General features: G+C 37.3%; 1 protein-coding gene across 1 annotated transcript in view; it reads left to right on the top strand.

Annotated features, from left to right (window-relative positions):
- Positions 1-15,363, top strand: part of NAV3 (neuron navigator 3) — a 531,493-nt gene that overhangs the window by 306,700 nt on the left and 209,430 nt on the right. Inside the window, exon 4 of the mRNA XM_049783639.1 lies at positions 15,286-15,358. Within this exon, the coding sequence (XP_049639596.1) occupies positions 15,286-15,358 (73 nt within the window). The remainder of the gene's footprint in view (positions 1-15,285; positions 15,359-15,363) is intronic.

The raw sequence follows: 15,363 nt of genomic DNA, 5'->3' as shown, positions 1-15,363 counted from the left end.
CCATTGGGAATATTATTTGCCATTGACTTGTGGTAGATGGCCTTGACAATATTGAGAAAAGTTCCTTCCATTCTCATTTTGATGAGAGTTTTTTTTTTTTATCAAGAATGGGTGTTGGACCTTATCAAATTGATGCATGTATCGATATTATCATATGTTTTTATTTTTCTTTTTGTTGATATGGTGTATTATGTTGATTGATTTATGTATGTTAAGCCATCCTTGCATTTCTGGAATGAAACCTGCTTGGTCATGGTGTATGACCTTCTTGATGAGGCATTGGATCCTATTTACCAGAATTTTATTGATAATCTTTGCATCTGTATTCATCAAGGATATTGGTGTTTAGTTTTATTTTTTGGCAGCATCACTATCTGGTTGTGGTATCAAGGTGGTTTTACCTTTATAAAAACTACTTGGGAATGTTCTTGTTTTTTCAATTTCATGAAAGAGTTTGAAAAGGATTGATCTTGTCTTTCATGAAACAGAGAGTGTCATCCGGAGATGACACAGGCTTTCTCTGCATCTCATTATATGTGTAAAAACCTGGATGAATAAAATCTGTATTCCATGCTGAAAAAATAAAGCAGGGGTGGCCATATTGATATCTGATAACATAAATATTAGACTCAGAAAAGCTATAAGGGACAAAGATGGACAATTCATACTAACCAAGAGATATTTAAAATAGGAAGAAATCACACTTCTAAACATATATGCACCCAATGAGGGACCTGCAACATATTTAATACCATTGTCCACAATCTGAAAGAAGACATCACAATAGCAACACAATAATAGTGGGAGACTTCCAGCAGAGAAACTCTGTTTCATGAATGAAGCTAAAATAATATAAAAATAATTTGAAAAATCCTTTTCTGTACACTTTCAAATAAATCAAATACTATTTTTTTAAATCTTTTTGTGTTTTATTTATTTATTTTTTTTGAACACAGTATCTTATTTCTGCTAATCAGAAAATAGGTTTTTCTATTTGTTTGGGCTTTGAAATCAGGGCAACCCCCTTCCATGTGTGTTACATGGTTAAAATGCATAGATAACCTAGGTGGTATTGCAGGGTCCAGACAACCCGATTTCCAGCTGCCCGGCACAGAGTAATGAAAAAGACTCAAGCCCAGCAATAATGCAAGCAAGTTCCGTATATTATCTGACCCGTCAGAGGTTCGAAACGTACCCGTGGCAGAGTAGAGGTTTACGGATCCTGAAACCTTAAGCCAGTCTCTTTTTATACAGAATTTAGACAGGTTGATTCATTCTTATCATCAAAGCACAATCTTAAAAGAAACAGGAATGAGCACTGACGTAGGAGAGCTGCGCCCGGGGTTGTGAGATAAAGGTGATTTCAAATTTCAAGATTTTAGGGCGGGTGGGCCACACAGGAGTGAGAAGCAGGGAGGCCGGGGGGCAGGGTGGCATCATTTTCAAATCTCAAGGGCGGGTGGGTCACACAGGAGCTCGTAAAGCTGCGGGAAGCAGGGAGGCCGGCAGGCAGGTTCTGAAAAGCAACTTATGGCTGGAGTTTAATAAATTCATATCATATTTTAAAGCTTTCATTAAAAGTATGTTTTTCACTTCTTTCATTATGATCATGTAGTTCCTAAAATATTTCACCTAGTTAGTCTAATCAATAAGCTATTTAACCAATTAAAATACTATTATTATATCACATTGAACAACTTGATGTCATTACCTTTTTTTTTTTTTTTTTTTTTTTTTTGAAATACTAGGAATATATACACATTTGGCTTGGAAAGGATTGAAATATTGAAATATCACATCAATAATATTTAGATTTTTCTTCTCTCCTTAAAGAATAAAGCTCTTAATAAATCAATTTTTTTCCTCAGTTCTAGTGTGCAAAAAAGAAAATCCCTTTTGAAGCAAATAAGATGTCTTATGATTTGGCCAAAAAAAAAAAAAAAGGAAAAAAAATGGTTTTTTTTTTTTTTTTTTTTTTTTTTTGTATGATTTAAAAATTTTTAGGATAAATCTAGAAGGCGCCCTTGGTTGTCAACTAATTGTTCCAACCCATCTTACCATGAAGTGTGTTTGTAGAATTATCTCCACTTGAACAGCAGAGAGCACTTTAAACACACCGACAATGCTTTGGGGGCATGAGGATGGGAGCAAGCACAGAGTGTGCAGAAGAGACAGTGTCAACCCCAAATTAGGGGGACCCCTACAATATTCTTTGTGAGATTCACAACAAAAGGAGAAAATAGGGATCACACCAAAGGTTTTGTTTGGGGAACCAGGAAGTGTGTGAGAAGTGAGAGGTAAGGAAGGGGGGGCAGTGTCGAGGGTGCTATGTGTCTTTGACACTCATCTTCAGCCCTCTCTGTCCTTCCCAGCATGAGGTGGAAGAAGCCTGGCTGAATAGAAACTTTTTCAATGGCTTTTGGGTATAGAAGCTGTTTTCAAATCATTTGCTGGGCTTTTAGCTTTCCTGCCTGTTGCACCACCCTTGTGTTCACAGGCCTGGGGAATTGCTGAGCCAATGTGGGAGCCTTTTCTTCCTTCAGCCAGTTTGTGCTAACCCCTTCTTCAGGGAGAAACCCTACTCACCATGCCCCACCCCCCATCTGCATTTACAAAGGGCAACTTTGGGCTTTTACTCCACTGAAAGCACCTCACACATCTGTATTTGCAACTGCTTTCTGAGCGCCTTTCCTCCAGGCAGGGCTGCTGAGACTAAACTCTTTGCTTTCAAAGTTTTCTATTTTTATTTTTTTGCAAAAGTATTATTGGTCTCGAGAAACATCATGTCGCTTTCAGGTTAAATCTTTTCTATTGGCTCTGGTTTCATGCCCGCTCCAACCAAAAAGGATTTATGTGTGTGCACATGCGTGTGCTGGCAGAGTTGAAGTAAACTTTTTTGATCTTTAGAGAAATAGAACTCTTAGTAAATACTTTTTTTCATTTAGTGTTACTAGCCTTTTGCTTGCTTTCTGCCTGGCTGGCTCTGTCTCTGCCTCTGCCTCACTTTTGTTCTCTCTTGTGTCCTCGTCACCCCTGCTTTTTTAATCGAGTGTATTATTTCGATGATTTCCCCCCAAATTTTATTTTGAGTCTATGTATGTTTGTTCTGACTAGTCAGATGTGTTTCTTGCAGTCAGCAGAATCTTGGATTTGGCTTTTTGATTCATTTTGCTACTCTTTGTCTCTGATCTCATGCATTTAATTCATTGATGTTGAGAGAGATAATTGTCATGGAATTTAGTATTATCTATATATAGGCGGTTTGTGTGTCTGTTGGTCTTTCTTATCTTAAATACACCTATTCAATTTTCTTTAAAGGCAGGTTTTGAGTCTGTAAAGTTTCTGAGCTGTTGTTTATCTGTGAAGCTATGTTTCACAGACCAATTCATCTTGAAAGGTGTGTACCTGGGTCAGCTGATGGGTAACAAAGGGCCAAGGAGTCAATTTCTTGGCAGATCATAAGACCAATTTAGCCAAAAAGGCATAAGGGCAAATTGTTCATAGCATATTTCTTACACAGTATAGTTTCACTTTTGAGGCTGGTTCTTGCTATCAGTAGATTCTAATTAGCAAGGACAGTTTAGAATTGTTTTAGTTTTATGCTTACTGAACTGGGGCCTGAAAAGTTAACTCTTACTATGGCTATATTGTAGGCTAAAAACAAAGCTAGATTTGAGTGTGACTATTTATTATGTTAGACTAAATCAATATACTTATGTCTAAACAAATGTTCCTCATAGGGTGTGTTTATATGTCTAAGTAATTTTTATGACATATAATGACATATAATATAAATATGTCATAATATATATGTCTATATAATGCCTCAAATAATATTTATGCTACATTCCTTTATTTTGTGAATGCCTCCTGGACATGCAACCAAGATTTTTTTTCAGGGCCCTAATGCCTGTGAGTACAGGCTATTTTTAAGCATCTTTTCTTACAGGTCCTACTTTTTTCAAGCATCTTCTTTGTGAGTGCAGACTACTTTAAAAAAGTTCCTGTAATTGCATACAACTTTTAAGAAACCCTTCATTTGGCAATTAGGGCTTTTATAAACTTGGTGCCTTCCTAGGCCACAGGATTTGTTAACACAGGGGATGTATACTATGTACATACATAGCATATGTACATACATAGCAGCTATGTATACTTCCTTCAAACCTGAAAGTGAGTCTGGCTGGATACAGTTTTCTAGGTGAAGCATTCTTTTCATTGAGTTTTGTCATTATACCCCACCTTCTGGCCTTGAGGGTTTCTTGTGACAGGTCTGCTGCAAATCTTAAGGATGCTCCTTTGAATATAATTTCCCTTTTTGATCTTGCTGCTTTCAATATTCTATCCCTATCTGTTGGATTAATCATTGTGACTAGGATGTGTGTTGGGGTGCTTTTCTTTGGGTCTCTTGTAGATGGTTCTCTTTGGGCATGCAGAATTTGGTTGCATGCAGTATTTAGCTCTGAGAGTTTCTCTGTATTGATGTTCTTGACTGTTGACTCTTACTGAGGATTTTCTTTCTGGGTCTCGGGCTCAAATGATTCTTATGTTGTTTCTTTTGAGTTTATCAAAGACTTCTATTTTCATCTGTTTACATTCTTTGAGTATTTTTTTCCATCGTCTGATAATTTACTTTAAGGCTCTTTTCCAATCTCTTCTGTTGTATGGAGTTATTATGCATCTCATCTTCTAGCTCATTGATTCTGTCCTCAGCTGCTATTACTCTCTTGGAGAGGCTTTCCATTGAGGTTTTCATTTCATCTACTGAATTTTTCAGTCCTGTTATTTCAGTTTGGATTTTTCTGATTTCTATCTTTGTGGTCTGTTCAACTGGAGCTATGCTTTCTTTGAGTTCTATGAACATCCTTCATATTTCTTCTGTAAATTCCTTATCTGAGAGGCTTAACTTGTTGGTTGGCTCTTCTCATGTCATCAGAGCAGCTATCTTCATTCTTTATGTATGGAGTTGGTCAGTGTGGTTTACCTATTGTCTCTCTTGTAGTGTTGTTTTTTGTATGCTCAATGGTGGAGTTTATTGGTTTGAAGATGCATGTGATCACTCCACTTTGCGGCCATGCTCCTTTGGTATCACCCTTTGTGGGCAAAGACAGCCCACCTTGGTGAGTCTTGATGAGATTAAGTTCGCTGGGGTCTTCTTCAGCATTCTCATGCAGGAAACCAGGAAGCCAAGTATGGAGGAATGCAGAGGCCCTTTATAAGCTTACAGCAGAAGTTTGTCACCACCCTTGTAGGCAGAGACAGCCTACCTTCCTGGTGAGCCATGATGAAATTAAATTTGCTGGGGTCTTCCTCAGAAGCCTCATGCAGGATATCAGGAAATCAAGTATGGAGGAATGCAGAGGCCCTTTATAAGCCTACAACAGGAGTCTGGCATCACCCTTGTGGATGGAGACAGTCTACCTTGCTGGTGAGCTTGATAAGATTAAGTTCACTGGGGTCTAAATCATCAGCCTCACACAGGAAATCAGGAAGCCGAGTATAAAATATTTTAGAAAAATTATTAAGTTTGATATTTGTGTGTAGATATTGTCAAATATTAATATTTAGACACATTTGGATATTAACTACTTCTTTATAAACTTAGCTTCATCTAGATACTTAATTTATTTGTATTTTATTATTTATTTGGGGAAAATGTTGGATCACACACAGTGGTGCTCAGGGGGCAACTCCTGGGTCTATGTCCAGGGATTTTTAAGAGGATATTACACAGTGCTGGTAATCAAACTGAGGTCAACTTTGTGCAAAATAAGCACCTTACCCACTATAATATATTTTTATTACCCCTTTTGAATGTTTTTGGCCCACTAAGCCATGTTTAGGAGGGCTGGGATTATACATCTGTGGTTTAATGAAAGGACCCCAGGAAAATGTGCTCCTCAGGCCAGGTGGAGATGTTGGATGCTGGGGATCCCTAGGACCACTCAAGGAGATGCTCTGGGACCAAGGGGTGTTTGAACATCTCCCTGGAGCTAATCACTAGTCTGATCTCTAGTCCTGCATTTTCATACTTTCTACATAATGCATTTTCTACTGATAGACCATAATCCTAGTCAACACTAATTATTATAGTGTACTTGATGACATTATGTGTATTTTGTGCTATATACAAAATAGGTAAACATTTTCTGGCAACCTTATTTTAATTTTGATCACATCTAGTCCCTTTCTTACTTACTTAAAATTGTTGTCATTATAAGGGAGCCAGCCTCCAGCCTGTGTTGCTAAGCATTCCAGATCACTGCAGACAGTGTGCAGAGGGCAGAAGCCATAGTGGGTCATGCTGAAGCACTAGATGTTGCTGGGATAAACCCAGAAACTCTAGAGCCAAAACAGGCCCTGGGACTTTAAGCCTCTCCCTGGCTCTTTGAAATTCCTTATCCCATGGTGTTTCCCAGCTTTGTATCTTTCCCAGCCCTTGGACCCCAGGCTTACCTGCTAGGGTAAGTCTTCTTTCTCTTGCTTTCTTTCCCTGGCCTTTTTTCTAATCAAATTGTTCACTTGGTTAACCCTAATTCTTCCAAGATAATTCTCAGTCTTAGTTCAAGCAGGAAACTGTAAGGATTGATATGAAATGCTTTTTGACATATTCTCTCAGTGTATCTGGAGCACAACAATTTAAGTAGCTGTAAAAGCTTTTATCACTGCTAAGAAGTTTACTGCTAGCAATTTCCAAAGGAATATTTGTAAATACTCTGAAGGAATAACTTTCCTTTGTTTTAGTTTCTTGGACTCTGATCAAGAAGGGACCATGTTTTCATATACCCCAGGTTCTCTACCCAAGACATTCATGACACGACACTGAACTTATCTCCCTAAGAGCTCTTTGTTTTCATGTACTCACCCTGAGCATCACCACATGGAGGACTGGAGGCCTCTGGGCCTAAGAGCACTGGAGTACTCAGTGGCATGAACCTTGAACCTGCTGGTAGGATTGGCTGAGAATCACTGGAATGGCCCTAATACACTCTTGGCACTGATTGGTGTTTTGGGGGCATATATTTACTATATATTTATTTTTACAAGAGTAATGTATGTATATTACTTCAGATATGTCATAGTAAGGATTCATTGAATTTATAGAGAAAACTCAATCTTTTTTTTTTTTTTTTTGTGGTTTTTGGGTCACACCCAGCAGTGCTCAGGGGTTATTTCTGGCTCCAGGCTCAGAAATTGCTCCTGGCAGGCACAGGGGACCATATGGGGCGCCGGGATTCGAACCGATGACCTCCTGCATGAAAGGCAAACGCCTTACCTCCATGCTACCTCTCCGGCCCCAAAAACTCAATCTTTGAAGAATTATATTTGCTACTTGATTTTGAATAATAAAGTTTAATCAGTGGCTTTAGAATCTAAGCAACAATGAATATTTTCTCTTTTTTTAATATCTTTATTTAAACACCTTGATTACAAATATGATTATAGTTAGGTTTTAGTCATTTAAAGAACTCCTCCTTCACCAGTGCAGCATTCCCACCACCAATATCCAAAATCTTCTTCTCCCCACCCCACCCCCACCTGTACTATAGACAGGATTTCCACTTCCCTCATTCATTCACATTGTTATGATAGTTCTCAGTGTAGTTATTTCTCTAACTGCACTCATCACTCTTTGTGGTGGACTTCATGTCATGAGTTGGACCTTCCAGCCCTTCTCTTTTCATCTCTGAGGATTATTGCAAAAACTTCTTTAATTTTTCTTAAAACCCATAGATGAATGAGACTATTCTGTGTCTATAACAATGAATATTTTCAGTTGCACACACACAAACTCAACTTTTTCAATAAGATTGCAGAAAACAAAGACTGGCCTGCTCTACTGTGCAAGCAGTTTTTCTTGATTCCTCAACTAGTATCCCACACCCTCACGCGCTTAAATAACTTATCAAAATGGGATAGAGCCTGCTAGTCAAAAAGCATCTGCTCTATGAAGCTTTTCTTGTACATTTTAATGAAAATTGATAAGCACATTCTTTTCATTGTCATACAGAGCCATTTATTCTCTTAGAATTTATTTCACATGTCCTGCATTATGAAGATTTATGAATATTTTATGTCTCCTCAGCTGTTTTATGGTACATAAAGGCAAAACCTTACAATTCATTTTTATATCCCTTCAAAATTTAGCAGAGCTTCTGCCCATAATAAACAGTAGTTTTTGAATGAATTTGTTGCTCATCGTTAAACAGAGGGTCACAGTTGAAATTTAATCACAAACTACAAGGATGATATGAATCACATTAAGATATTTAGTTTCAAAAAAAAAGATATTTAGTTTCGGGTGTGTCTTTCTGGGCCAGAGTTGTGGATAAGACAGACTCTGCTGGGCCCCTTAAGCTCGGCAGACATTTTGGGGCTTCCCCCGGCTTGCTTCAATCTGGGAACTTTGATCTTCTCTGGCATTCATCCCCTGACGGCTTGCCTCAGCTGAGGTGAGTCTTTCCAGGCTGGAGTTGCGGATAAAGCTGACTGCTGGGCCCCTTAGGCTTGGCAGATATTTTGGGGCTTCCCCCAGCTTGCTTCAACCTGGGAACTTTGATCTTCTCCGGCATTAATTCCCTGAGGGCATGCCTTGGTTGAGGTGAGTCTTTCTGGGCCTGAGTTGCAGATAAAGCTGACTCCGCTGCCCCCCTTAAGCCCACCTGTAGGGGTCGAAGCAGAGGAGCGCTGGCACGCGCAATCCACCTAACCAATGAATACCACCACAACATGTAGAAAAACTCACAGCATAAGTGTGACAATGGGGAAACTAAGCAGACCAACATCAGCCATAGAGAATGAAGATGGAAACTCTGATGACCCAACAATGGCCAACCACCTAAGCAGTCTTTCAGAAATGGAGTTTAGAGAAGAACTATGGAGGATGCTCACAGAACTCAAAAAAAGTATAGATCAGAACACTAATAAAAATCAAGAGAATATGAAGATATAAATGAGAAACCTCCAAACTGAAATATCAGGTCAAATAACAGGTCTGAAAAACTCAGTAGATAAATTGAAGAACATAATGGATGAGCTTTCCAACAGGTTAAAAGCAGCTGAGGATAGAATTAGTGCACTAGAATATGTGATGCATAACAACTTTACACAGCAGAAGAGATTGGAAAAAAGCCTTAAATCAAATGATCAGACAATGGAAAAATTACTCAAAGAATAAGAGCAGATAAAAATAGAAGTCTTTGATAAGCTCAACAGAAACAACTTTAGAATCATTGGAGTCCCAGACCCAAGAAGAAAATCTTCAGGAAGAATCAAGAGTCAAGAACATCATCACAGAGAAACTACCAGAGCTAAAGAAAACATGTGACCAAATCCTGCATGCCCGAAGAGTACCAGCTAAAAAAGACCCCAGGAAAAACACCCCAAGACACATCCTAGTCACAATGACGAATCCCACAGATAGAGATAGAATACTAAGCAGCAAGATCAAAAAGAGAAATTACATTCCAGGGAGCATCCTTGAAATTTACAGCAGATCTGTCACTCAAGGCCAGAAGGCAGTGGTGGGATATAGAGATAAAACTCAATGAAATAAATGCTTCACCAAGAATACTGCACCCAGCAAAACTCACTTTCAGATTTGAAGGAAGTATACATGGCTTCACAGATAAACAACAGCTAAAAAACTTTACAGACTCAAAACCAGCCTTAAAAGAAAAACTGAAAGATTATTCTAAAGACAAGACAAAACAAAAAAACACACCAAACTTCTACACAAAGATGGCAATAAATCCCATGACAATTATTTCTCTCAATGTCAATGGACTAAATGCACCCATTAGAGAGGCACAGAGTGGCGAAATGGATCAAAAAACTGAAGCCAACCTTCTACTGCCTACAAGAAACACACCCAAATAGTCAGAATAAACATAGACTCAAAATCAAAGGCTGGAGGAAAATCATTCAAGCAAACAATATCCTTAAAAAAGCAGGGGTGGTCATACTAATATCAGATGACACAAAATTTATACTCAGAAAAGTTGTAAGGGACAAAGATGGATATTATGGATATTATGGTCTAATCAAGGGATATGTACAGCAGGAAGAAATCACTCTCCTAAACATATACACACTCAATGAGGGACCAGCAAAGTATTTAATACAATTGTTGACAAATCTGAAAAAGGATATCAATAATAACACAATAATTGTGGAGACCTCAACACAGGCTTGTCAACACTTGATAGGTCAACCAAATTGAAAGCCAACAAAAATATACTAGATCTGAAAAGAGGATAAAGGAGCAAGAAATCCTAAATGGAGCAAGGAAAACCTATTCAACAAGTAGTGTTGGCACAAGTGGTTAGCCACTTGCAAAAAAGCGAACTCAGACCCCCCAGCTAACACCATGTACAAAGGTAAAATTCAAATGGATTAAAGACCTTGATATCAGATCTGAAACTATAAGGTATATAGAACAACATGTAGGTGAAACACTCCAGGACATTGAGACTAAAAGCATCTTTAAGGAGGAGACAGCACTCTCCAAACAAGTGGAAGCAGAGATAAACAGATGGGACTATATTAAGCTGAGAAGCTTCTGCATCTCAGAGGAGATAGTGCCCAGAATACAAAGGCCACCCACTGAGTGGGAGAAATTATTCACCCAATACTCATCAGATAAAGGACTGATATCCAAAATTTACAAGGTACTGACAGAACTATACAAGAGAAAAACATCTAACCCCATCAAAAAATGGGGAGAAGAAATGAACAGACACTTTGAAAAAGAAGAAAGGCAACTGGCTAAAAGGCACATGAAAAGATGCTCAACATCACTAATCATCAGGGAGATGCAAATCAAAACTACTATGAGATACCACCTCACACCACTGAGATTGGCACACATAACAAAAAAGGAAAACAAGCAGTGCTGTCAGGGATGTGGAGAGAAAGGAACTCTTTTTCAATGCTGGTGGGAATGCCGTCTAGTACAACCTTTATGGAAAGCAATATGGAGATTCCTTCACAAACTGGAAATTGAGCTTCCATACGATCCAGCTATACCACTCCTAGGAATATACCTGAGGAATACAAAAATACAATACAAAAATCCCTTCCTTACACCTATATTCATTGAAGAGCTATTTACAATAGCCAGACTCTGGAAACAACCAAGATGCTCTTCAGCAGATGAGTGGCTAAAGAAACTGTGGTACATATACACAATGGAATTCTATGCAGTCGTCAGGAGATATAAAGTCATGAAATTTTCCTATACATGGATGTACATGCAATCTATTATGCTGAGTGAAGTAAGTCAGAGGGAGAGAGAAAGACGCAGAATGGTTTCACTCATCTATGTGTTTTAAGAAAAATGAAAGACATTTTTAACAGTATCTCAGAGACAAGAGAGATGAGGGCTGGTAGGTGCAGCTCATGACATGAAGCTCATCACATAAAGTGATGAGTGCAGTTGGAGAGATGACTATCATAACAATGTGAATGAATGAGGGAAGTAGAAAGCCTGTCTAGAGTACAGGTGTGGGGGGTGGGGAGGAGGGAGATCTGGGAAATTGGTGGTGGGAATGTTGTACTGGTGAAGGGGGTGTTATTTACATGATTGTAATCATACAACTATAATCATATTTGTAATCACGGTGTTTAAATAAAGATAATTATAAAAAAGGATATTTAGTTCCTAAATGCCCATAGGAAAAAGCAGTCTGTGAATTGGTATGCTCTAACTATTAATGTTGTGAAAGATACCTTCAGTTATATATTCCAAAGCAAGTTTTATTAATTTTATAATAAAATTTCTCAGAGATTAGAGGTAGGAAGGAGAAATAGTACGATGAATAGAGTGCTTATTTTGTATGAAGCTAACACCAGTTTGATCCCTGAAACCATATATTATCAGTTGTACACAGCTAGGAATGATTCTTGAGCATGGGCGTGTGCACGCACGCATGCACACACACACACACACACACACAAAGAAAAACAATAAATTATTCTTTTGAGCTACAACCATATGTTTCACTTAGAATAATTTAATACTGAAATGAATAAATATATTTTCAATTTGCCCTTATATTTAATATATTCAGAACATATAGTTAATCTTCATGTTTAAGGAATTTTGGAAACACACATATAATCCTTTTGAGTTATGATAAGGAAAGAAATTTCATCTTTTCCTCATTTGAACCATAATAATTTAATGTGGCATATAGATATTCTCATATTTAGTGAATTACTCAGAGTACAGTAAACATATGTAAATTATACATATATTTCTAGTTTGAAAAATATTTTCAGGCCAATATTTTAATGCTGGAAATGAGCCAATTCTCATTAAAAATGAGATAGTGGCTTTGTCTTGGAAGTTGTATCTGTAACATTGAGCACAATTCAACCACATATAAGTTTATTGTTTCTTGAATGCATAGGAAATCGTTGTTTAGAACCAAACAAAATGAAAGGTAATGCTCTAAGATACTAATAACTTACATTAGCAGAAACTCCTCGGATCTAAAAATATGGACCAGTTTTACTGAATTTACTATCTTCTCACAGAAAGTACACAGAAAAATTTCCAAATTAACTTAAAAAATGTGAAGGGGGTTATGTTTAGGGGGAATTAGAGGGAGTTAGGCCACACCCAGCATGCTCAGATGTTCTGTCTGAATTGAGTTCAGGTATCACTCTATGATATTCAGAGTTCCATGTGCAGTTTTGGGAATCAAACTCAGGTTGACCACATACAAGCAGGGCAAGGGCCTTAATACCTGTACTCCAATTCCCTAGCTGTTTTTTTTTATTAATTTAAGATTTTGTCATGGACCCCAAAGTGTCAAAGCTCAATTTTAACACATATTAATGGCTAAAGAAACTGTGGTACATATACACAATGGAATATTATGCAGCTGTCAGGAGAGATGAAGTCATGAAATTTTCCTATACATGGATGTACATGGAATTTATTATGCTGAATGAAATAAGTCAGAGAGAGAAAAACACAGAATGGTCTCACTCATCTATGGGTTTTAAGAAAAATGAAAGACATTCTTGCAATAATAATTTTCAGACACAAAAGAGAGAAGGGCTGGAAATTACAGCTGGAAATTACCTCAGGAAACTCACCACAAACAGGGATGAGTTTAGTTAGAGAAATAACAAATTTTGAACTATCCTAATAATGAGAACATATCAGGGTTATAGAAAGCCTGTCTAGAGTACGGACGGGGGTTGGGTGGGGAGGAGGGAGATTTGGGACATTGGTGATGGAAATGTTGCACTGGTGATGGGTGGTGTTCTTTACATGACTGAAACCCAAACATAATCATGTATGTAATCAAGGTGTTTAAATAAAATATATATAAACATATAGACTGGGTCACTAAGTTACTTTTTTATTACAGTCAATATTTTTAGATTATATTTTTTATTACTTTTTTTTGTTTTTTGGGGGGCCACACCTGTTTGATGCTCAGGGATTATTCCTGGCTAAGCGCTCAGAAATTGCCCCTGGCTGGGGGTGGTGGTGGGGGGACGACCATATGGGACTCCGGGGGATCGAACCACCGTCCTTCCTTGGCTAGCGCTTGCAAGGCAGACACCTTACCTCTAGTGCCACCTCACCGGCCCCTAGATTATTTTTAATGTAAGAATAAAAGAAGCATTTTGGTTATTGTTTCTAAAATATAAGCCACAATAAAAAGACCCAAGAAATTGTGCATAATATGGGTCAGGAAAAGCCCTGGGTATACTCTAGGGACCGGAATGATAACATAGCATTAGGATATTTGCCTTGCAGGTGGCTGGCCCAGGACGAACCAGGTTTGATCCTTGGCATCCCATATGGTCCCGAAGCCTGCCAGGAGTGATTTCTGAGTGCAGAGCCAGAAGTAACCCCTGAGCATGGCCAGGTGTGACCCCAAAACAAACAACCCCCCCAAAAAAAAGAAAAAGAAAGAAAAGACCTGAGTATAACTCTTCATGAACTGAACATGACTGTTTCATGAAGCAAATGAGTCATGTGGTACCACAGAATAAAGAATTGTCTTTGAAAACAGATTTGTTTGATGTTATACTGATAAAATACAGGAATTACATAGTGTTATGGTATAAAAAATAAAAGACTGACTGTGATTCCCATGCCTATAGTTGAATTGACACACAGTTCCTCAGCAGAAGCTAGATTCATGTTTTGATTCCAAAGTGTTAGGGCCAATAGAAATTTTCTAAGTACATTTTTTATAAGTTCTGGAAGTATCTCATTTTTTCTGATAGCTTAACATAATTACTATTGACTAAATACATATTATTAAGTACTAAAATAGTAAATCACTTAGTTAAAACAGGGAATTGAATTATTTCAACAACTGGCACTCAATAAATGAGTATAAGCTTCAGACAAAATTTAATACTTCTGACACATAAAAATATGGAGTATACTTTTAATATTATTTTCCTTTCTAGCTGGAGCTAAATTAATGGTGTATATTGAAAGAAAATATGTTCCCCTTTAGTACCCAATCTAAGAACCACTTTATTATATTTTATTTGTAACCTAGAATGCTATTTTACAAACATAATTAGACTACTTATTAGCTATTTATATGTCATCCAATGAAATATTCTACTCATAAATTATAAAAATAGATTTATACAGTAGTATAATATTACCATTTTGAATTTTATATATTTGGGTAAAATATATGTTTAGTAAATGCAAATTATTGCCATGAAATTAATTTCAAGATATTTTTGAAATGTTGAACTCAGCCAAGCTATAAAACAAATAACAAAGAAATACAAGCAAACCTTTTCACCATGACTTACTAGAATTTAGGATAGCAATATGCCTTATTGAACTCTTATTTTTAATAGTTTGTTCATATATTCTTTTAAATACTTATAAAATAGTATTTGCATTTTAATCATCCACACTCTAACATTTTAGGGCTTACACAAGAATAAACACACAAGGGTTGTCTTGTTTATGGTTGCTTTTGTAGAGACGTGTGTGAAGCAAAAGATTTGGTTTTATGGTAAGTCAGTGGGCTGCTGATCTGCAAGAATGCCACTCTTGACCAAGCCTTTATGAATTGCCTGTTGGTACCCAACTGAACAATGAAAGCTTTATGCTCCATTCTACCATTAGCTGAAATAATTCTAGTTAAACTCTCTTAAAGATTTCAAATATGAAATGAATGTAAAGTATTCATTCTTCTTCATGTTTTCTGATTTCATTCTTGCTTATTTACTTAATTTGAAATGGCCCTCTCAGTTCCATTTTTATTGCTTTTCATTTTACAGACTGAAAATGTTGACGTCTGCCTTAGCTTTCTAGCAGCTAGAGGAGTAAATGTCCAAGGTCTATCTGCTGAAGGTAAG

This window comes from Suncus etruscus, chromosome 11 (genome assembly GCF_024139225.1).
Source record: "Suncus etruscus isolate mSunEtr1 chromosome 11, mSunEtr1.pri.cur, whole genome shotgun sequence".
Lineage (NCBI taxonomy): Eukaryota > Metazoa > Chordata > Mammalia > Eulipotyphla > Soricidae > Suncus > Suncus etruscus.
The sequence above is the reverse complement of the archived record's forward strand: the minus strand, read 5'-3'. Positions and strand labels throughout refer to the sequence as shown.